The sequence below is a fragment of the Mya arenaria genome, chromosome 7, assembly GCF_026914265.1.
Source record: "Mya arenaria isolate MELC-2E11 chromosome 7, ASM2691426v1".
Taxonomy (NCBI): Eukaryota; Metazoa; Mollusca; class Bivalvia; order Myida; family Myidae; genus Mya; species Mya arenaria.
Genome location: NC_069128.1, coordinates 10,500,559 through 10,524,891, shown reverse-complemented (window position 1 = coordinate 10,524,891; position 24,333 = coordinate 10,500,559). Strand labels below are relative to the sequence as shown.

Here is a 24,333-nt window from a genome sequence, read left to right as displayed (position 1 = left end):
CACAATCATGTATTATATTTAAAGACAAATTTTTGTGTTTAAGACGCATGCCCGTACCGTACCTTTTAAGTTTCATCATAATGGAATTCTGCATATATGTAGAAGGGTATAGTTGGAACTTTTTCATGCAGAAAGGAATTTTGAAACTAACTGGCACATGTGTTCGGTACAAGAAAATGTCGTGTGCAAGACCCACGTCGATACCTCTAAGGTCAAGGCCAAACTTACAGGTTCATCATTATGGAATGCTGCATATATACGTATACAATGTAGTTGGTCATGTCAGGGCGGTAACCTTGTCAAGCACAGTGGGATTAAAGAATAAAATGGCACGTGTTCCATACATAAACGTGATGCGTGGCATGCAAGACCCACGACCCTACCTCAAAATACAAGGTGACACTCGGAGTTATCATCCTGGAATTTTGCATGTGTGCACATAAGAGTAAAGTTGGTTTTATGTTTTTACTGCATGATTGTTTTTTAAAATTACCAAACGTGTTCAGTACAACAGAATGTTTATGCAATATTGCATTAGGTGTTATGTGGCTTAATATGACCTCAAAAGATTTGACCTTCACCTTCGAGGGTCAGATTAGAGACATAAGAATAATGACCTGCTGTAAAGGGAACCATTTAAATATGTTTACAAACTTATTTAGGTAAAGAACAAGAAAAGAAATACGAATCTTGTTTTCTTTTATTTCAAACTCCAAAGTCATTATCACATCTTATATAACAGAACACAACATTTTATTTACATAACTTAAACATATACTGTTCATTTTTATACTTCAACATATAAACACTGATAATCATTTAAAAAAAATACCATTTTTATCACATGACATTCCTTGTTTCAGGTTTAATAAAAGCGTAACATAATTTCTTAAATAACACTGTTGTAGTACTACTATTACATGACATTGAAACCATTTGGCCCTAAAAAATTAGCGTAAAAACACTTTATACCGAAAAATAACATTTTTCTTTGGCCTACATGTGTCATGTGATAAAAAGAATCTTACATGAGTTGCCAATTTTATCAAACTTGTTGCAGAAAAAGTGATAAAGCTCTTCAAAGGCTTGGTTTATAACTTATTCTTAACTTGCTTCATATCTTTTTATTAAATGGTAACTTATGGAAGATCGTATACATAACATTACTGAACAGACTCTTACAGTGACAGCACTGAATTTGTGAATAATGCAAATGCAAATTGTACATTTTACATTTTATGGGTGCATGTCTGTTAAGGGCTTAGAGAAAAACAAGCTTCAAACCCAATCATGTCCACTTTAAACATCCTACACAGTAGTATTACAGTTGACATCAAACTTTTCACAGTCCGAACAATTTTTGTTTCTCTATGGAAAATATTAGCCGACTCATCACTAAATAGTTACGCAAACAGCACGGACGTGTGGCATTCTTCTTGTATGAGCCATTTCAGCCAAATTTCTTCACCTGCAAAATAAGTTTTAATGCACAAGGTTAACAACATCCATAATGTTCACAGACTAAGCTAGGATTGTTTGTCATGGGAAAGAATGTGACCAAAATTTCTCCATAAAGAGTTAAATCTAGACAACATATCAATGTCCACACTCCATGTTCATGCCTTTTATTTCTCAATGAGATTGCACAAACTTAAATTGTATAATGTATCAATTAGAAATTTGCAAAAAAACAAAGAACAACCAAACAAACTACCCGGTAAACATCTCATCAAGCTATTCACAATCTAGTTGTGTTAATCATTTTGAGATTTGATTTCAATTTATTATAATTTTTGGTCCACATGTGTACAGTGAGTAAACAACCTTGTGCGAGGAAAGATGACACATATCTCTGTCACAAAGTTATCAAGTTTTCTAGTGCCTATAACCTTACAGTTATTGACATGATTTTAATCATATGCCCACATAATTTTGTCCACTGGTGTAGCAGTAAAAGGCATCACTTATCTTTAACTTTAATAAACTAGTCACAAGACTCTAACAGTTATCTTTATAACATATTTCATCCAATTGTCCACATATTTCTGAACACAAGTGTAATAATTTAAATCAACAAACATAAGTCATTACATATATCTGTTACAGAGTGATCACATGACTCTAGTGAATTAACCCTTACAGTAATCTACATAATAATTTCATCAATCGTCCACATGTTTCTGACCACAATTGTAGTAATACAATCCTTGCATAGAAATTTGTTACATATTTCTGTCACAAAGTGATCACATGACTCTAGTGACTTACCCCTTACAGTAATTTATATTATAATTTTAACAATCGTCCACATATTTCTGACCACAAGTGTAATAATTTAAATCTACAAACATAAGTCATTACATATTTCTGTCACAAAGTGATCACATGACTCTAGTGACTTAACTCTTACAGTAATTTACATTATAATTTTAACAATCGTCCACATATTTCTGACCACAGGTGTAGTAATACAAACCTTGCATAAAAAGGCATCACATATCTCTGTCACAAACTGTTCATTTGTCTCAAGTGAGGCATTCCGCTGGCTTCTACTCATGGCCTATAATTTGAGATAGAAAAGAAGATAATAAAATTAGAGAAAATAGAACTTCTATGTTTCAAATAACTGTAAATTAATCAGTGAATAAATGTTAAGTCAACAAATACAAAGCTACAGTTTAAAAAACCTGGGAGAGGGTGTTATGTTTGAAATGAAATCAACTATGTTTGTTATATGATGCCTATTCTCCAAATACTATCAAACTAACTCTTTACGTACATATATTCAGTGTTGAATAATAAGACAGTCATATTACATTGACAGCACGGAATTAATACCTTCCTTTTGTCACAAAACATCATTTTCTACCGTTACATGTATTTTATCTGTATTTTTAACAGTTGTCATTAAACAGTATAAACTGATGACATCACTTCCTTTCTATGATTGTTTTTATACTACAAATGATGGCATAGCCACAAAACATTTAGATATAAATGTTTCAAAACAAATAATGTGCATGTAAGAATTTTTATATATCATTAAATTTTGTATTTTTCAGATTCAGAAGTCATTGACGTCAACAAACCTACCCTTTCCAAAGCCAAGTACAACCCATCAACTCCGAGATTATATCCACTCTCCAGTATACGTCGTGCGTCCGTCCGTGTGCTCCCTAGTGCTGTGTTCAGCTGGTCCACAACAACATCGCATAACGCTTTGTTGGCTTTTCCTGCTTTGTGGATGTCCAGGGATTGGAACAACTGCTCGGCTAGCTTAACATAGTCTGAAAAATGATTTCAACTCACAACTGCTCGGCTAGCTTAACATAGTCTGAAAAATGATTTCAACTCATGTCAATTTAACACTTTATTCCCTCAAATTCATGTGCTACTGAAAACATTTAGGTGAATAAATAGAGAATACTAGCTTTATGCTGTGGATGGAAGAAGTTTATCTGGCAATTAAGGCCAAGGCAGAGGAATTCTGCGGGTGAGCCGAATGCATTATGAAATTTCAGAATAGAATTTTAAGAAGTCATTTTTACGGTCACATAACCAACTGACTGTAGATAAACATCACATGATCAACTATCCTAAAAAATCAAAATTTTCAGGGCACCTTGTTTTTGGACCACTTTGTATGCAGGTGACCGGATAAAGACAGTGCAATATAAGGTGTGGCAGTTCATAAAAATGTCTTATTTGCCATTCTTCGAGAATCAATAATTCTTATTAATTCTCTATAATTCTAAGAGTCGCTCATTTAAAACCTAGTAAAATATTTATTTTATTATCAATGTTTTCCAATGATTAATATAGAAACGTTGTTAGTTTTAAACCTCGTGAAGCTGGCTTAAGAGACAAAGTTTCACAAAAGTACTTCCTTGTCAAATTCAAGCAATTATCAGATTTATGGGTAAAATGGATTTTATTGACTTGGTTTTTCTACCTTGTCTCAACCAAAAGCACCTCAAGTGGGCGTCTAAAATCATCTAATTTTGTTCAGTTGACCAAGGGAAAAACTGAACTATTTCTTATTGCAGATATGACGACAACACTGAAAGGCGCTGACAATACGCAACAAAACAGGAACAAGTAAGAAACAGGAACATCATTTAAACACAGCATTTTACATCTTTACATAAACCTTATGTAACACAAAACAAGCTAGAGCTCCCGCCAAAAATACATCATAATGTATAGCCATATATTTTTTTATTTCAGATTTTTTCTTTTTAAACTTTAAACAAAGCAAAAGTATACATAATATCTGAATCTAGATCTACCTTGTAAAATGCAAGCAAGAATTTCTGATGTGAACACATTATGTTTTACCTCGTAATCGGATCTAGATTATGATGTTAGATGGGGTGTTACATAGGCGTGTCACCTTTGGACTTGAGCCCCTCCCTCTGATCCAAAATTTATTTGGTTTTTAAAATATTGGCAGGGGGGATTTTCGGTACCCCTTAAAGAAAATTTTAACAATCCTAGTCAGAAATTGTTCATTTCGGGCATATTTGTTTTACTTATATTCTCCTATATTGAAATATATATTATAATAAATATAATGGGAAATATATATTTCCTTTCGAATACCGCTACCGTACATCGACGCGCTACCGTAGCCGCCTAATGCAGACCAATTTTTCAAGGGTGCTGATTACCGCTACTGTTTTACTGTAGGAATACTGTAGACGACTGAAACGTACCGAAAAAGTAGGTACGTCCAGTTCCACAGCCGCAAAATGTACATTTTCCACAAATTTGTGGTACGTTTTTCATTGAAATAAGAAGGATTGTGAATTTTAAAAACAGCATTAATACGCTACGGTACTTTGTCTTAGAAACAGTTACTACACTACGGTATTTCTTTCAAATATAATAACCATGCAAAAATAAGCAACGGTATTTCTATAAAAATCGCCATTCAACATTATTCGCCTCTGGCTTTTGTAAATTTGCTTTAATAAAACAGCATGCTTAAGCTTTTCCTCTTGTATCAGAAGTACGCTGTGGTATCACTGTTAAATTTAAGAAATGAGCAAAACTGCGCAGTGGTATTACTGTGATATTTGTGTGTTAACTTCGATAAGGTAGACTTTCATGTTACTAAATCAGTCACTTAAGTCCACTTTGGTAGCGTTCTTGAATCTAGAAGTATGCAAAACTACGCAACGGTATTTCCTGTATAAACATAATACGTAATCAACATAACACAACCCATTTCAAAGGCGACGTTGCCTTTGAAGGTCATTTAACACTAGTTACGCTTCCTTTTAAAACTGTTGAAATATATGCTATACCTTTCTTATAAATCCAACCGGATATCTATTACGTGATCGCTATAAAGTTATCATGGAAACCAATAGTGACTGCAAATATATCAATATATCAACAGAACATCCATTAAAAAATAGCTGTCACAGTTGCCATGAAAACCACTGCAATAGACAATAAACCAACCGGACAAATATCACAAGGTCGCATCAAGGTTACATTGGAACCACAGTTACCCCTGTTATGAAAGTTGTATGGGAAAGGAGCATGACTTAATACAACGTGCATCAATACATATCTGTCGATGAAGCAATGATCAAATGTCACGGTCACCATTCAAGAATCGTTGGTGCTCCGTGTGTCATGGGGTATCTCAGGAATTGCCAGGCGTACTTAAGTCGAAAGATAAAAGTCAGGTTGACTCAAACAGTTGTAGAGAACTGAAGAGAAAACATCACAGGATGATCATGTTGTATTTGCCGACAAGTTTAAAACATCAGTTCCTCTGGCGTTTGGAAAAAAAATCTATACAGTCGTGTCACGCATTTAACACCGGAAGAACATATCAATTGGTCAATCGCAAAATCAGTCCACGAAAAGAGATGGCAAAGTTAGGATGCTCAGCAGAGGGGAACACATGGCATGAAATATTTCGGACCGGAAGCTTATGTCCACTGCATGGGAATAATCAAAACATGTGTGCAACCCGATGACATGTTTCAATCCTATACTATAATAAATAGCCGACAGAACAAGGTTTGACCGAAGAAGTAAATACAAAAGGAAAGTGGGAAAAAACATGCATCAAAGTTATATTTTAATTCAAAAAGGGCATGGGTGTTGTAGACAGTCAACATTTACAGTGTACCAACACAAAATGCTTATTTGTGGACCTAATTTGTGTGGTTTGCCGTGGACTTCTCGCTTATGATTCATCATGTATAAAGCGTCAACCCTCCGGCTACCTATAAGCTGTTTGATAGAATGGTAATACTTTTTTACAGTATATTACAAACATGCTGTAGAATGTTAAATTGTAACCATAATCAGGTTTAATAACATATTGATCGTTGCATGTACCACCAAGATGAAACATGAACAACATCTTTTAAAATCAATCAGCTGTTTAATGTTTCAGTTTTTAGGTTGCAGAACAACTTATCGGCGGGAATAGCACACGTATAAGGAAATCCAAACAAACAAGTGACATTTTTTAACCTGACCTCTTTGGCGATGTGCAGTGCAGAGTCAGCTTGCACAAGTATAATTCTAATGTTTATAAAATAAAACTCAAATGAAATGTTATTTTATTTAAGGGAATGTTTTATTTCGTATCGTGGCATTACCTCTAGCAAAGGCCGAATGGAGGTCAAGTCCAACAAGACTATGGCTCCAGAAACACAGAGGAACAGAAAACAACAACTCATGTATGTAAAACATTTTCAATAATATATGTTTTTTATATAATTGCATTTTGAAATGACCCTTAAATCGAAACAATGAACGGCCTCTGAAGTTCATGAAAATGCATACATTAAATTATTTCTACTGTTTAATGGCACATCTTGAATTTCAGAGTCTAGTACAAGAAAGCGCCGTTTAGATGATTGTTTCGATCATGTATTAAAATAAATATTCAATATAGTATTGATGAAATAATCATAACAAAATGTTGTTCAGGTTTTAACCTTTTGTTCCTGAAGGGACGAATAATGTTTGTTTTAATGTTTTTTACAGAATTAAACATTTCATGCTTAAAATGAGGACATATTTTTCGAAATTACACATATACAATGCAATTGTCGCTAACAATGTGTCTTTATAACAAATATTCATCAATATGTGATTTCTTTTTACAGATCGATGCTATTGCATTGCACCAGAAACTCCACTAGATTCTGTTGCCGTTTCGTAAATCGAATGCTGTGATTATACTGGTGTTGTTTCCCGTGACAAATCTTGCGATATTTTAGCAATATAATAGTTACAGTCAAATATTTTGATTTATGTTTTGGTCTATGTTTTTCTATTATATAATTATGTACATGTGTTCTTTGTTGATAGGAGAAAAAATATTATCATTATTGATTTTCATCATGTTTGATTTTATCCCTATGTTTTCCACAAGTTCCTATGATGTAAATAAATGATCTATACATTTTATAACCTTGATATATAAATGAATTATGAATCGTATTTGGATTTTAGTCCTATAAGTATACATTTATATAGGAAATGAATGAACATGTGTGTAAAATATCATAATAGAGAATTGTTATTTTAATTCCTTTCTGATTTATTTGATAAAAAAACATATTGCTTTTTAATCGCTCTGTGCATGTGTAAATACTAAAATAAACAAAATATGTATAATATAATGAAAACTACAGGGACAAGCCCATTAGTCGAACAGTAAAAAATAGGCCATGTTAAGGGGTACACGTCAAGGACCCAAACAACAATGAACTAGAGACACAAACATTGTTACACCACTTCTTAAATCATAAGTTTCACTTTTTGTTTTATTACTGAATTTTACATAGAATGACACTTGCCTGGAAAACTGTGATAATGTGATGTCTGCATTAAAATTAAGCACGGCTAAAATAGCGTATTTATACATACATAGTTTAGTCACACATGGCATTCCAGAGAGTGTTCATGTGGATTTTTTCAATTTACTCCAATTCAAGTACACACATGCATGATATGATTGAAATAATAAAAACATTTCGCAACGTTGCCTTACAAACATCTTTTTAAGCATTGTACTTTTGAAATATTTTGGAAAACCTTTTTCTACTAAGTACTGTAGTACAAAATTGCTGTTTTAGAAATATCAAATACAAGCCGTAGCGCATTTATGAGGAAAACAACAGACATAAATATCGATACTACAAAAGTTAAAACTGCCATAGTGTACCTATGCATGCACACGTGGTATAATTCCAAGATTGATCATAACATTAAACGTCTCCGGCAATTTTGAAATACATATACCTGAAATGTTTGTGCTAGAACTACCAGAGTGTATTAATGCATAATATTATCCTTTATGTACTTAACAAATTGTTCAAAGAAGTAATTCCTATCTACAAAACTCGCCTATAGTAGTTTTATAAACAATAAAAAAGTAGCCAATACCGAAGATGAAAATTACCACAACCTACATATCACAGGATTACCATTGCGCTGTTTTGCATGTGCGTTTACCTACTGATGATTGTCTTCAATCAAATTACTACAACACATGACTATGGTTTTTCCTACATTTGTTCAAAATTCATCATATCCGTAGTGTATTAATGAGAGTTTTGTATTTTTCTGAAGTCAACCAGAGCGTAGTTATGCCGATATGTCATATTTATTAATAAGTGAATATTTTAATTGCCGTTACATAATAAAACAAATAAAATGCATTTTATTGTATTAATGTGTCTATTAAAGGGTTTAAGTAAAAGGAAAAATGTACATTTTCACTAGAACATTACCTTATTAGGGATAATGTATATGTCACTAATTCATGAAATGCAAACTTGATTTATAAGGGTGTTATGTTATATAATTTTATGTACTATATAATGTTGGTAATTAATTTCTTTAATTGTGTTATAAATTTGTACTGTTTCAAAATTGATAAACATTTTACCTAATTGCTAACGCATTTTAATCGGGAGATTTAAGTCTCTGCTTTTAGCAAAACATGTACAAGATTATAAAAATAAGCGGTATTCCCACGCTGTACGATAGCAGTAATCAGAAGCCGAATATTTGAGTACGGTTTACACTGCTGTGGTAGTTCGCCGGTGAATGATAGAGGTAATGGGGACACCCGAATTTAGGGTCTGCATTAGGCGGCTATGGTAGCGGAAAGGATATAATATATAAATTTTGGATCCGCTAGTGTAGTGTATGGCCTAATGAGGAAGACTTTCCAACTTGTGAAATAGTCCTGTTATGATGGATTTCATCATTTAGTTTCTCTATGTCAGTGTTTCAGAACAACTTGGCATAGTTTTTTACATTACCTTGTAACACACAGCAGGCAAGAACTCCAGACTTGAACACATCATAATGTATGGCCTCATGTTGACGACACTCCAACTTATGTAACAGCTTCGTCACAACAGTGTCTGGCAAGTTCCTGGTGGTAAAAAGTTGGAATTACAATTATAAAGCCATTACAATCTAATGATAAAAACTACAGGGACATGCCCAGAAGTCAAACATTTAAAAATAAACCCTGTTTAGGTGCATAAGCTCAATGAACTAGAAACACAAACATATTAACACCGCATACATGATTACATAAACAGACCACACACTCATCAAAATTGCTTTACCAATAAATGATGGGATTACCACTTTGGAATGGTCGGTGACATAAGTCTAGGAATTTAAGACATAAAACATCCTTTATGATGTTGTTTGATTACAGTTTTTAATGACCGGTAATTTAAACAAAAGTTGATAACATGTACAATTAGTTGTTAAGTGCTAACTTTTTACTTAGGTAAAATTTAAATATAGAGAGGCAAAAACTTGTTGCAGCTCAGTTTTTCTTAGTTAGCCAAGGGACATAACTCAATAATTAGTTAAGCAAGAGTTATGTACCTTGCTACATATGTGAAATGTCAGTGGTAGCATTTGTACCAAGTTTTATGTGATTATACTGAATGGCAACAGGTGAAATAAATGCATGGCATGATCACTGGCATTTTTATTCGGGGTTGAGTGAATTTCACTAATTGTTTTATTCACGATCTAATGGATTCATGAACAATTGGGAATATTAAACCCTAAACATATTGAGGAATCTTAGTTGAGTATCTTATACTCATTATCAAACAATTAATCATCACCTGCACGTACCTACTAAGAGCTGTCAGAAGGTCCATGAATACAACTCCATTCACTCCATACACCTTCTTTGCAACTGGAACAGGCAATAGTTGAACATTACAGAAACCATGATATCGCCATCTTTAAAAAAACAACAAATAATTACTTTTTTGTCATGTGCTGTTCTCTTAGTTTAAACGATATATATTTTACAACAATTGTGAAGAAAGCTATGATAGCTTATACTAAGTCAGCCTCGTTGGCACAATGTTGCGCGAGAGTGTGGTTTTATGTTGTGGGGGAAACCGGAGTACCCGTAGAAAACCCACTTGTCCGGCTTGGTGACCACTAACCAAACTGCTGTTTTCTTGTTTAGTGTGAAGCTATCACTCAATCTTAAACATAAAATCTATAAAAATAAAAATAGTAGAAGGGGCAAACTAATAAAAAATTAAAGTCAGAGTTATGGACCTTGCCATACATTGTACATGTGAAGTATGTCTCTAGCAACATGTGTACCAAGTTCCATTTAAATATCTTGAACAGTTTTTGAATAATGGCCAAAATTACAATTGCAAAGAAATTCCAATGAGTCTGCCACATTTGCTTAAAATAACAAGCATACAAAACTTACTGGTTTCATATTTGCAAAAGAAGTTCAGTCTGGTAATGAAATTCTCTCTTAAGATTAGTACTAGATTAGATATGAAAATGTAAATTTAAGTAAGCCTGACCTTATGAATTGTGAGTACATCACACATGTTCCTGACATTGCATAAGTACTTGGACATTTAAAAGCTACTGTTTCATTAGAAATGAAATTAAAATACATGTATTAAGCAATCTACTGTGAGTATATCATAGACTGCCCTGACATAACTTTATGAGAAGTTTTAAGTAAATCCTACATTAGCCTGATTAGGCTAGAGAAAAAGATTTTTTCAGTTAAAACAAGGGCAATACTTAAATTGGACTTTCAATACATCAAGTCTTTCAATGATCATTACTAGGTAACTATAAATGAGTAAATAAAACTGTTATGTAAGCAAACCTTTGTGTGCAGCGAGTATATCATAGGCAATCCTGACATTGGATTCAAACAGCGGACGACTGTAGTGGGTCATCTTTAAAACCTGGTCTGCCTTTTGTACGAGACTCGCCCCATCTTCAATGGAGTCAAAACTGTAAAATACACAAATGAAAGTATTTAAAGTGATTTTCTTTATATGCATTGTAATATTAAATAACTAGTGTTTTTGTTTAATAACGATATAATATGTAATTGAAACATCACATTGCTATTCATTTCCAGAATGTCTAGTATAAAATTTGTAACTGTAATGTTGATATTCTATTGAAGAAAAACAGGAACCATTGTTTTAAAACAAATATCAACGATTGAAAGGATGGTTTAATTGTACTTTTACTGGCAGTACATATTACAACCAATTGTGCAATAGTCAAATTAGAACAGTAGTACATTTATCACTCTGAATTTCAGCCACTCCAGGCTCTTATCACTAAGAAAACTTATTATAATAAGAAACGTGATTAAACTTCTAAGCACTTCACAAACTTTCAAGGTTTTATATTGTTACAAACAATTGTGCAATTTCATATTCTCAACAACATCATTTGTCTTCATTAATACATACTCCAAGCTGGACAGTTGCTTGTAAACATGTTTATGTGACCTATAAACTGCACTCTCACAGATTCAACTACCAAGCCCTTTTACAAACTTAAAGGTTTTATATTGTTACAATTTGGCTTGTGTAATTTCATAATCTTAAAAACATCATCTATCTTCATTTTAAAAGCTCACCTACTGTGGACAGTTTAATGCTTGTAAAAACATGTTTATGTTGACATAGTTGAGCTGCACTCTTACAGATTGACTTTTATTTTTTATTTTTGTCTCAGAATCAGCTGATTTTGGCAACAATTACTTCAAATGAGTCATTTAAGATAACTCACATGCGCAATAAAACTGATCTCAATTGAAACCCTCATTATTCATAAAGCATTAGAAACACTTTTAGCCATAAAACATTAATTTCAAAATAAAAACAGCAATGTGATATTTTATCAGCAATCATATATAACTTGTGTCCATACAAAATTGACTCATTCTAAGATTATTTAATTTAAAAAGTTGACATTTCAGTCAATCTGTGAGAGTGCAGCTTTAAAATCACTTTCTAAGTTGAGAAATTAATAGATTTTTTTTTCTTCCATTATCTATTAACATGTCAGTAGTTAAAATATGTTTATATAATTGCACTAAGGTTGTGACTTACTAATCTGCAAAGAATGCTATGGGGTCTTCCGGTCTATTGGCTATAATCTTTCCCAAGGCATCCCGCATCAGGTTTCCAACATTTGTCCTCTCTACAATATACAGTTAATTAAAAGTATTTTGAAAGTAACAAGAATTCTTTTGAAGACAACATACATGCCATATTTTTGAGAGGCTTCCCAGGGGATTTTGGTCTGAATTCCAGGGGACTTTAATATTACACCAGGGGATTTTTACGCGACGAAAATTTGCGCAATATCTGCATTTATAATATAAGAATAAATACAGAAATACACTCAAATATAATAATTTCATCATGGACCTTCATGGAATTTCACAGTCATAATATAATTGATGCTTTCCATTGTCAACCTTAAGCAAGTTTTAATTCCAGGGGGTATGAAGTCCCTGGCGGGGGACCAGGGGATGGGTCGAAATTCCGGGGGATTTTTCCCCCCGCCGGGGGATATGGCATGTATGAGACAAAAATGCTTGTCCCTAGTACACAATGCAATCAACATCTAAATTGTTATAGGCTCACGCCACACTTTGCCAAGGAATTATAATAACATAGAAATATTGAAAGCTTACAGAAAATCTTTAATAATTTTAACATTGAACACACAAAGGTTAAGTAAAATTACGAGGTCAGAAAGATCAGTTAAGAGTCCACTTTGGAAAGAAAGCAATAGATCTGATAAAGTAGTGTGAACGAAAAATGGTCTATTAATATCTATAGCAGCCATGTTTGTAAATTATTTTTTAACAGGTAAAGTTAAATTAATGTTGGACTCTTGCTGCCATGATTTAAGATCAAAGCCGTCCAAATGAACTTGCCTAAAGCCACTTTCACTCGCCCAAACAGATTGTTAACATGATATTTTTTTACAAGATCAGTTAATTAAAGGCATTGTTAAGAACTGTGCCTCTCAAGGACTGAAGACGTGAGAAAGTAGGGGTAGGTTGCTACACTTCCTTGTCCAAAACCAATTTAGGCTAAGTTGGCCCTGGAATGCTCAGCATTGGTGACCAAAATGCTCATCTTGTTGTAGAGAAAGATGCACCGTAACCTTGCTGTTGCAAATATGCAAATTCTGTATCTTAAGTAGCTTCTGTTTTTTCTTCTTCAGAACTGTTCTTGATATTGTATTGTGTGTGGGTAAGAACCAGCCACCAGGTTAGCTCAGTTGGTTAGAGCTTTGTGCTGGTGTCCCGGCTGTCGTGGATTCTACCTCTACACCTGGCACACTTCCTCCTTTGATAATTTTACAAGTGTCTCAAGTAAAACACAAGGGTGCATGGATCGGCCTGAAAGGTTTATGTCGGGCTCAGTTGGTTAAAGCACCGTGCTAGTGTTCCATTGGTCATGGGATCGAGCCCCACTTTTCCTTTCAGGTTTATTTTTATTCAGTTGATTTTTGACATATTTGGCATTTTTAATTAAAGTGACTTCATATATTTGTACGTTGAACATGAGACCCACTCCCAAATAATTTGGCAAAATATTGATCATTGTTTCAGTCCTTTTAACTAGAGTAGTAGTATTTCTTTAGACCTTGCGGTCAAGGATAACCAGTGAAAGTGTAAGGTCAAAAAAAAAATACCTGTGTTTCCGGTGACCTGACCGACCCTATTTTTTCCTCCTCGACCCTAATCTTTTTTTTTAGACATAAAATTAAAAAAAAAAAAAAATCTATCGTAATTTTTTTTAAATATATTGTCATTATTTTTGTTCTTTGTCTTTCTATGTACCCGGAGAATAGACTTTCATTCCTTATTATGTATTACCGAGACGTTATGTCAACAGGAATACAAAATGGCGGAGGGCGGCGAACCCTGTCCGATATCTTCAAATTGGCAAACGCATGTTTACGGTCCAAACACGTAGTTAATCACAAGAGACATATTTTGCAGTCTTTAAAATGAAAATATTTAGGCTTATAGCTAGCGGTGTTATTTATTCATGTCCAAAATAAAACTTCCTTTTTACGATTAGGCATTGTGTATATCATGCAGGCTCCTTACGATTAAGCTTTGCTCCATCTTTTGCTACACATTTCACTAATCGTTACATTAATTTATCCGCAATTATCAATGGTTATTTGTTTCGCCTTATTAAAAATAAGTCCCATCAACGGAAATCCAATTAAAAACCTTCGAAAGTTAACAACACATTTGTTGGAATGTGTCGGCTACAGATCAAACGGTACTACTTGTGACGTCAGTGCACAAGCGGTGATAATATCAAAGGCGCGTGGCTATGGTTTGTATTTAATTCGGTCAGTCGGATACCGTACAATCCCATTTGATTGCCAAGATTTCGCCTAGGCTGTTAAAAAAAAACATACGATCGAAAAAATAATAATCAATAATCGTTGTCTGGGAATCTTATAACAATGAACGAAATGTTTGAATTCACTATAAATATGAATGAAACTTTGATTGTACAAAAATAAGATAAGTAAAATAAATCCATATCCACGTTTACTTGTTCTATTTTTAACCTACCTCCACTTGAAGGCCTAGTTTAAGGAGCTCACAGTTGACAAGAAAATCGGCCATTTCCCTCATGCAAATTAACAAATTTATTAGTTGATAATTGACTGTTTGTTAACACAGGTATTTTTTTTTGGCCTAAGCACTTTTTCCAACAGGGTCCTTAGGTTTTGCTGAAGGCACAGTACGTGGAAGAGACAGTGGTAGGATACAAGGATGTGCAGGTGCGATACCATATAGCTCTTTTTTGAAAAGACACCTTGGTTCTTCTAGCAAGGGAGCTACTTGTACCAACTCTTAACATCTTTTGTTATGACACTGCCAGGGATCGAACCCACGACCTACCACTCCGTACGTGGACGCTCTAATCACAGGGCGAAGGAGACGGTAACTTCTATTTTCATAAGAAAACGCTGTTTCTGTCAATGATATAATCGGTGAATATGATTATTGTAAATTCAAGGCACTGAAAATCTGAATCTCTGTGGAACTTGGGTCGTATTCACAAAGATTCTCGGTAAAAAACGTAAAAATGTCACTGTTATTTTGTTGTGCTGTCACGAAAATGTGTGACAAGTTTGTGTTTCGACAGATTAATATCAACTCTCCAACTGCTTTTCAAGCGTAAAAACAATATGGTTAACTTTTTATTTTTATGTAACTTTATTTATACCCAAGAACTGTCTTTCTGACTCTTTAGTTGTCTCTTCTGTTGCATTTATCTTTTTATTTCTGTCAGTCATTTTGTCGACAAGGTAAATAACTTTCCGCCGATGTTCGGGCTTCACGTAGTATCCCGATTAACTGTCCGTTGATCGCTGGTCAAAATCCGGAGACAAATCGACCTTGACGGAATTTACCGATGAGTGTTTACGGATGAATGAAGATGTAGATAACAATAGCTTGTGCAATGAGCACTCCTAAATGTCAACCAAATAAATTTGACCCCACGTGTTGTATTTTCAAGAATGGATAAGTTCTGTGGTGGCGAACAGTTGTGGGTATGTTTGTTCTTTAATTTGCATGTATTTTTCACGAATGACAAGTGTTTGTAGGGTTGTTATTTCAGAATGAATTTACACAGCTGAGTGTAGAATATAAAGTATGATCTGGTGATAAAAACATAATTTAAAAATTGGTGGAGGCTATCAGTTCAGATTATGCAAACTAGGGAGCTGGGGTCTTAAAAATGGTGGGGCATGCAACAGGACCCACCCTAATCATGTGAATGTCCGAGGAAAATTTGACATGTCATATAATATGTTCTAGATAAATATTGACTGGATACAAAAAATAATACATTAAAATACAATGCAAACCTTGGACAAGATATCACAGGGGGTACGCATATTCCGAAACTGCAAGGGTTTGATAAAAAGATATTTGGATAAATCAACTACATGTTGAACAGTATGACGGCCTCAAATATTTGAAACGTTGATGCATGAAATACAGGTAGTCTAATAGACTGTTATAATGCCTTGTAAAATTTAAGAAATATTACACACAACTTAGGGTCATATGACATAATAAGAACCGGCCAGTCAGCCCCTGAAGGTTCATTCACCTTTAGGGGCTGACTAGCCAGTCCTTATAATGCCATATGGCCCGAAGTGTTGTGTTATATTTCTTATATTATCCCGAATACTTTATATTACCATTCACTATTTTTAAAGTTCTTTTGATGTGTTTCATAAACAAAGCAAATAACTTTTACCTACATTTTTTTTTCCGCCTTTGTGAAAATTGCAAGCTGCAGTGAGCACTCACCCATTTTATGACTTCAGCGGTCCATATATTACATTTTGCAAGGGGCGGACTGGCCAAAAATGGATATGGACCACAGAATTAATAAAAACTAGATTTATATTAAAATTCAGTGATATACAGACGGATGAACTTTATATAAGAGTACAAAAAAGGTACTCATTTATGTAAGGTATAATATTACAGGGTATTTGCCTTTAAACCAAACCCTTATCTTCTTTTTCCAGAACACAACTCTGACCTGGGGAAACTCCCAGACATACCCTAGCTTTACAGAATGTTTCCAAAACACCGTCCTGGTTTGGATCTCTTCTGGCTGGTTGCTGCTAGCATCATTATTCTACATGCCAAAACTACTGTCCTTACCACGACGACCACTGCCGAATAGTCGTCTTTATCTTGCAAAATTGGTTTGTGCATTTTTTTTAAAGGGGCTATACATTGTATGTTGAAATAGCAAAAAAAAGAGAAAAATGTCGAAAACTGACATAAACTTAGTATCAATGTATACAATTGCATTGAAACTAAATAACTGAAGTACCACATAGTTAACAATTAATTTATTTTTCGCAGTTTTTTTCATATTTTTCCATTAAAAATGATTACTAGGTACATGTCTAACTTGTAGAATTCATTCTTATGTACGATTGATTAGTCAATGTTATCACGTGATATTACCAAGTTAAGTATATAGCTTAAATATTTCAACGGTTTAGGGTAAGCCTTCGTAGCACAGTGGATACAACACTGAACTGAACTGCAATTTGGCTGGTACCGGTTCGAACCAGGTCTCCGACTTGATTTCTTTTTTACATTTTGGTATTTTACAATTATGATATCAAAGAGTAAAATAATTTATTAAATAATTGTCCTGAGATTTATTACAGAAAAAGTGTTTTTTTGGGGTACCAATCTGGTGTATAGTCCCTTTAATACAACAACAACAAAAACATCAACTTTTAATGCATTCAGACAAGTATGCCTATATCATACAGACTATATAATTATAAGCAAGCAGGTAAATTTTGCAAGATAAGCATAATACCGGTAAAATAGTTTGAACACAAGATAAATGATTGTAAAATAGAAGTGTAATTAAAGCTAAAACTAGAATGTTTATAAAACCATTTTGTGGTTAACAATTTGCTAATACATGTTTAAGTGTGACTAATATCGTGTATACCTAAGTATGTCTTGGTTCTTCGTTATGATCCTTTATTCACAAACATTATGAGTCTGAGTTTTAGACTCAGACTCAGAAAACTGAATTCTAAAATGTTTCAAAATAACTGTAATGACAAGTCTATGTTCTGAAGTCAAAATTAAACATTTAAAACAGTATTATATATTTAATACAGTATATGTATTGGTACCGTTAACAAGCAGTTTCACAACAACTTTCTTGGTTCAGCCAATGTATAAACAGAAGTGATTAAATCTAAGATGATAAGGTATGTTTTAGTATGAATACAAAATTTAATTTTAAACACACCCTTTGTCCATGCATGATCAGACACAAACATACCTCACTCAGGGTCTGAGTCAATTATAGAACTAATTTTGACGAAAGATATGTGCCTGATTGTAGAATATTTATTTTTAACAGATTTTATAGCAATTTTGACCATATTTTCTCCTGTAATAGCATTTTTACTACAAAATAAAAAAAATGCTTTTCTGAGTCGAGTCTCACACTCAGACTCAGGAGGCTAGGGAATATAGGTCCAGTTGTATCATACTTTATCCTTGGCTTGATACTCTTTTATTTTAGCTAAATTGTGAAGAAGTAATCAGACTATTGTTATATTCTTGTAATCCAGCTGGGCGGTGGAGTCTTACAGAGATACTTATAAATATACTCTTCACCTCTCCATAGACAAAAGTTATTTTAGAGCATGAATGTACTTGAGTAATTGCTCAACATTTTTAAGTTACACTAAGTTGTTTTTGCATATTTCATGACCTAATACTGAAAAAAGAGGGGGCGTAGCCTAACATCAAAGTTTTTATCTCAAATATTTTTCAGGTTCTTGGAATTCTTCAGATTATAATCATCGTCATTGAACTGGTGTACGGAGCATCAGAACTGAACAGAAAACATGAGACATACTTTCAGGCATATTTTCTTGGACCTTTTATTGAAGGTCTTTCATTGGTATGTATTAGTACTGTATATATATATATATATACTGTATATATATATGTTTATCAAACTTAACCTGTCATGATCATTTTTGGCTCAGCTATATTTTTTGATAGCCTTCTCATGCAAGGGCGGATCAAGGATTTGACATTAGAAGGGGGGCGTATCTGAGATGCGTTACCTTTAGACTTGACCCTCTCAATGAGAACCAAAATTGATTTGGTTAAAAGTGTTTGAAGGTTGTTTTTTTTTTTTGGGAGGGGGGCACTCCCCTCAGAAAATTTTAACAATTTCTAATCTGAAATGATGCATTTTGGGCTTTTTCATACTGAAAATCTTTTCAAGCCAATATTTTTTCCTATGCTTTTTTGGATGGATAGACTCCTGAATGTTCCCTGACAAAATGAAAATTTTGATTCTATCTGTTTAGTGAAAAAATCACCTCCATCGATCATTTTACCGAAAAATTAAACTATACGCTTTATATTTGCAGATACTGGTTCTAGTATATATTGAGTTGGAGCGAAGAAAAGGGCAGATATCATCAGGCATTATATCTGTATACTGGACCTTGGCGAATATTACTTACATCATTCCATTCTACAAGAAACTTTTTGAAAAGGTAAAATATAAACTTCTTTCATTATGTAATAATTTAGCAATTTATTTGATTTTTTTTTTGTAAGATTGTTTAACAAAAGCTGCTTAAGAATAAAAAAACAACGAAGATATCTTCTTTAAAGTCAGACATTCCACCCCTTTCCCCTCATGTCACATTTAACAACTCACCCACAATGTTTAATTGGAATAAACTCCTGCTTTGGTGGCATATGACCTGTACAAAATTTAGTGACATTTAACCTCGACATATTATTTTTTTCTTCAGAGTTATCGAAGTGATCACTCCTACCAATGATCTAGCATAAAATAATTATGAATTACTGCAGTTTAAAAATGTCCAAGTTTTGCCCATATATTTTCTGTGATTCTTTTACTTGAAATTCCTCAATTTTGAATAAGGAGTATGTATAAAGTTTGCATTTAATCTTTCTGTCTTATAAACTTTCATGGCTTCTATGGTTTCAATTATTAGAGGCCATAAAAAAAGTGATATCCCTATTAGAGTGAGGAAGATGTAACTAGACATTCTCCTTTATCACAGTTGATTATATTTTTAAGTTTGTCTGATTTTTTTTAAGAAACACAATCCAGATTACTGGGATATCCCTAGTTTCATTAGTGTCAATGAAATTTTTATATTGCAATAACTTTAACCTTAGCCCTAAACCTAAAGAAACATTTAAGACATTCAGATGAAACTTTGTACAGATGTTGGAAAAAACAATACACACATGCACAGTGTCAATGTAAAGTTCATATTGCAGTAACTTTAACCTAAGCCCCAACCTCAAAAACTGTTCAAGACATTCAGATAAAACTTGTTACTGATGTTGGAAAAGACAATACACACATGCACAGTGTCAATGTTGACTTCATATTGCAGTAACTAACCTTAGCCCTAACCTAAAAAAAACAAACTCGAGACATTCAGATGGAACTTGGTACTGATGTTGGAAAAGACAATACACACATGCACAGTGTCAATGTTGACTTCATATTGCAGTAACTAACCTTAGCCCTAACCTAAAAAAAAAAAACTCGAGACATTCAGATGGAACTTGTTACTGATGTTGGAAAAGACAATACACACATGCACAGTGTCAATGTTGACTACATATTGCAGTAACTAACCTTAGCCCTAACCTAAAAAAACAAACTCGAGACATTCAGATGGAACTTGGTACTGATGTTGGAAAAGACAATACACACATGCACAGTGTCAATGTTAACTTCATATTGCAGTAACTAATCTTAGCTCAAAACTAAAAAAAAAACTCAAGACATTCAGATAAAACTTGGCACAGATGTTGGAATAGACCACACTTTCATGCACAGCACCCCTATATCTCAGGCTTTCATGATTATTGAGTTATTCCCCTTGTTAAAATGAAGAAAAAAGACAAACATTTGCATTCGATCCATGATGCTTTTGATACATTAACAAATTAAAATCTAACCTGTAAACGTAATAATGTTTCAGGAATACAGCACCTTTCCCCTCGGATTTGTGGTTTTCAACATTTACTTCCTGCTGAGTTTAATACAGCTAGTTTTGTGCTGTTTTGTGCATCATATACCTGCAGGTCAGGGAAAGGTGGGTTAAAGTTAGTTATTACATATTACTTGTTATCAAATTTGTTATATCATTATCCTGTTTCCTCTTTGCCTCAGATGTTGCTAAATATGTTGTGTTTTTTTAAGGCACATGAAGAATTAGTGAGATTTGCAGGGTTCCCCCTGGTTCTAAAAAGTTGTCGCCACTTTTTCGTGGGGGGGGGGGGCTGTTAAGGGACCGCGAAAGGCCCTCTTACGGGTCCAGGGCAATTCCCTTGTGGGGGCCAAGGGGGCGAAGCCCCCTGAAGATCATAGGGCATAAGCATGTAAAGAGCCTTAAATTGCATTTTATAAGCACATTGTCGCGCAAAAATATAGCATTTTGTTGTAAATGAAGCACAAGATATTAGCAAATTGTTATCCTATTGACAAAATACATTGTACTGTATACTGACTAGTATATAAATATGAAAATATTGCAAAAAATATGACATAAACATCAATATGTTGATTTCAGTCTAATGCCTGCATACAACAGTGTCATAGCATTAAAGAATTAAAGCATGTTTCTCATACAATTAAGAAATTATGAGATAAATTTAAAATAAATGGAAACACAAAGAAATATACATTGTCAAACTAGTGCCATAACTTTCCTAATAGAAATTCGTCTACCTACTCTTTACTCCAGCCAACTTATTAGAAGCCTTATCAAATGGGGTTTAATTCTAATTATTTATAAGCATACCCGATGATTTCTGTTAATCTTTTTGAACCCTTAGAAATTATTTTTTGAATACAAAATGTAGCTTAATTTATAAGTGAATAGTGCATGTTTATGTATCATAATGTTAAAGTTTGTGGCACAGCTGAAATGTAAAAGCAAACATTGTTGTTCATGTTACATTATTTATGATATTTTCATAACCCAAGCATGAGGGCTGGTGTAAATTCTTCAGCACTATCCTGAAATGTGTACTTTCATTTCCTTTTTATGAACAATTGAATTAAAAGGGAATAATTATTATAAGCATATTGAATTTTGAAGCACGCCTGCGTTTGTCTTTACAGAAAAATCACATTGTTTGAGGCTATAATGATACTTTTTATTTTGAAATCTATCATATTATTCTCTGAAGCTAAAGTATCCAAAAACGTTTTGGACATATCTAGCATTTGTAAAATGTTATATTTTTTAAATACCTTATTTTCTGTGTTATATTTTTTACAGAAGCCATGCCAAGAATCCAGAGTTTCTTTTTTCTCAAGAATATATTTCCAGTGGATTCAGAGGTATTAGATTTATTAAAACACTTAGCATGGATCTGTTTATGAAAGTGCTTTTTTTATCAGACATCAACATAGGCTATAACAAAGTTTATTATCTTTAATTTAATGGACTTTTAATTGAGGTCTTCTTTTGTTTACAATTTCTTCACTTTAAAGGAAGTCTTTTTTACAATTTCTTCACAGTGACTGTTTATGAGGTTTTAATTACAAAATCTTCACTGTTAACAATGGCTTTTTAACAATTTTATCACTGTAAACAAGGTCTTTTTAACAATTTCTTCACTGTTAAAGGTCTTTTTTACAATTTCTTCACTGTTAATGAGGTTTTATTTACAAAATCTTCACTGTTAAAGGTCTTTTTCATAATTTCTTCACTGTTTACAAGGCTTTATTTACAATTTCTTCACTGTTAACAAGGTCTTTTTAACAATTTGTTCACTTGTCACAAAGTTTTATGTACAAAATCTTCACTGTTAACAAGGTCTTTTTTATAATTTCTTCACTGTTTATGAGATTTTATTTAAAAAATCTTCACAGTAACTGTGAAGATTTTTTAGAGTTAACAAGGTCTTTTAAACAATTTCATCACTGTTTACAGGGTCTTTTTTACAATTTCTTCACTGTTTACAATTTCTTCACTGTAAACAAGGTCTTTTTTACAATTTCTTCACTGTTTGCGAGGTTTTATTTACAAAATCTTCACTGTTAACAGTCTTTTTCATAATTTCTTCACTGTTTGCGAGGTATCATTTTAAAAATCTTCACTGTTAACAAGGTCTTTTTAACAATTTCATCACTGTTGACAAGGTCTTTTTAACAATTTCATCACTGTTTACAAGGACTTTTTTAACAGTTTCTTCAATGTTTACAAGGTATTTTTTTACAATTTCTTCACTGTTTACAATATCTTAATTGCTAAACTGTTTACAATATCTTAATTGCTAAACTGTTTACAATATCTTAATTGCTAAACTGTTTACAATATCTTAATTGCTAAACTGTTTACAATATCTTAATTGCTAAACTGTTTACAATATCTTAATTGCTAAACTGTTTACAATATCTTAATTGCTAAACTGTTTACAATATCTTAATTGCTAAACTGTTTACAATATCTTAATTGCTAAACTGTTTACAATATCTTAATTGCTAAACTGTTTACAATATCTTAATTGCTAAACTGTTTACAATATCTTAATTGCTAACAAGTTCTTCACTGATTGGGGAAATTGGAGATCCATATTATTTACATTACAGCCTTGTTGTTGCCGGTTACAAAAAACCTTTAGTGGAAGATGACATGTTTACTTTAAACACTGAAGACCAGTCTGCAAATGTGATAAAGCCCTTTGAAAAGATTTGGAAAGAAGAGAAAACAAAGTTCTTGTTAAAGAAGAGACCCAAAAGGTATGAAAATAATGTTGCTTTTTCATAGATGATGCAAGTGACTCATTTTTAGTGTATTCAATCTTTTGTTAACTCATTGTTATGCATTTGTGCACAATAAGTGCACTAAATCTTTTTCTTATTGTAACACATCTGTGCACTGAATCTTTGCTCAATGTTATACATTAAATTTTGTGCACTAGTGACTCATTTTAACACAATTATGTAAAAGTAGTGCACTTAAACTTCTATTCAGTGTAAGACATTTGTGCAATAGTTCACAACGTATTTTAATCAATATAAAACATTTTTGTACAAGTTGTTCATTAAATCTTTTTTTCTCTGTGTTACACTTTTCCGTACAAGTAGTTCACTAAATCAGTTCACTAAATCATGTAACACATTTGTGCACAAGTAGTTCACTAAATCAGTTCACTAAATCATGTAACACATTTGTGCACAAGTAGTTCACTAAATCAGTTCACTAAATCATGTAACACATTTGTGCACAAGTAGTTCACTAAATCAGTTCACTAAATCATGTAACACATTTGTGCACAAGTAGTTCACTAAATCAGTTCACTAAATCATTTTGTGCACTAGGAATGTACTATATTTACTTGACATAACATATAGTGTACTCAATCTTTTA

The 24,333-nt window shown here is 33.1% G+C and overlaps 2 protein-coding genes across 3 annotated transcripts in view; one reads left to right on the top strand and one right to left on the bottom strand.

Annotated features, from left to right (window-relative positions):
- Positions 1-686: 686 nt before the first annotated feature.
- Positions 687-15,696, bottom strand: LOC128240914 (tubulin polyglutamylase complex subunit 1-like). The gene is made up of 8 exons (XM_052957903.1): positions 15,594-15,696; positions 12,426-12,516; positions 11,177-11,307; positions 10,156-10,219; positions 9,312-9,427; positions 3,094-3,287; positions 2,477-2,560; positions 687-1,468 (listed from the first exon to the last, which is right to left on the bottom strand). Exons 1-8 carry the CDS (start codon positions 15,661-15,663, stop codon positions 1,451-1,453), a joined length of 768 nt encoding a protein of 255 aa, XP_052813863.1. The 5' UTR covers positions 15,664-15,696; the 3' UTR covers positions 687-1,450.
- A 90-nt stretch (positions 15,697-15,786) lies between these two features.
- Positions 15,787-24,333, top strand: part of LOC128240775 (multidrug resistance-associated protein 1-like) — a 32,654-nt gene continuing 24,107 nt past the window's right edge. For both annotated transcript variants that reach the window (XM_052957648.1, XM_052957647.1), the window contains exons 1-7: positions 15,787-15,921; positions 16,915-17,097; positions 18,714-18,842; positions 19,324-19,452; positions 20,932-21,045; positions 22,237-22,298; positions 23,553-23,702. In XM_052957648.1, the coding sequence (XP_052813608.1) occupies positions 15,889-15,921; positions 16,915-17,097; positions 18,714-18,842; positions 19,324-19,452; positions 20,932-21,045; positions 22,237-22,298; positions 23,553-23,702 (800 nt within the window). In that variant the 5' untranslated portion in view covers positions 15,787-15,888. The remainder of the gene's footprint in view (positions 15,922-16,914; positions 17,098-18,713; positions 18,843-19,323; positions 19,453-20,931; positions 21,046-22,236; positions 22,299-23,552; positions 23,703-24,333) is intronic.

Excerpts from the sequence above, each read along its gene's own strand:
- LOC128240914 (XM_052957903.1), bottom strand. The coding sequence starts at position 15,663 with ATGACTGACAGAAATAAAAAGATAAATGCAACAGAAGAGACAACTAAA. Across the intron at positions 12,517-15,593 it reads GTCAGAAAGACAGTTCTTGG|AGAGGACAAATGTTGGAAAC; the intron begins GTATAAATAAAG and ends TGTATATTGTAG. Across the intron at positions 11,308-12,425 it reads ATAGCATTCTTTGCAGATTA|TTTTGACTCCATTGAAGATG; the intron begins GTAAGTCACAAC and ends TGTATTTTACAG.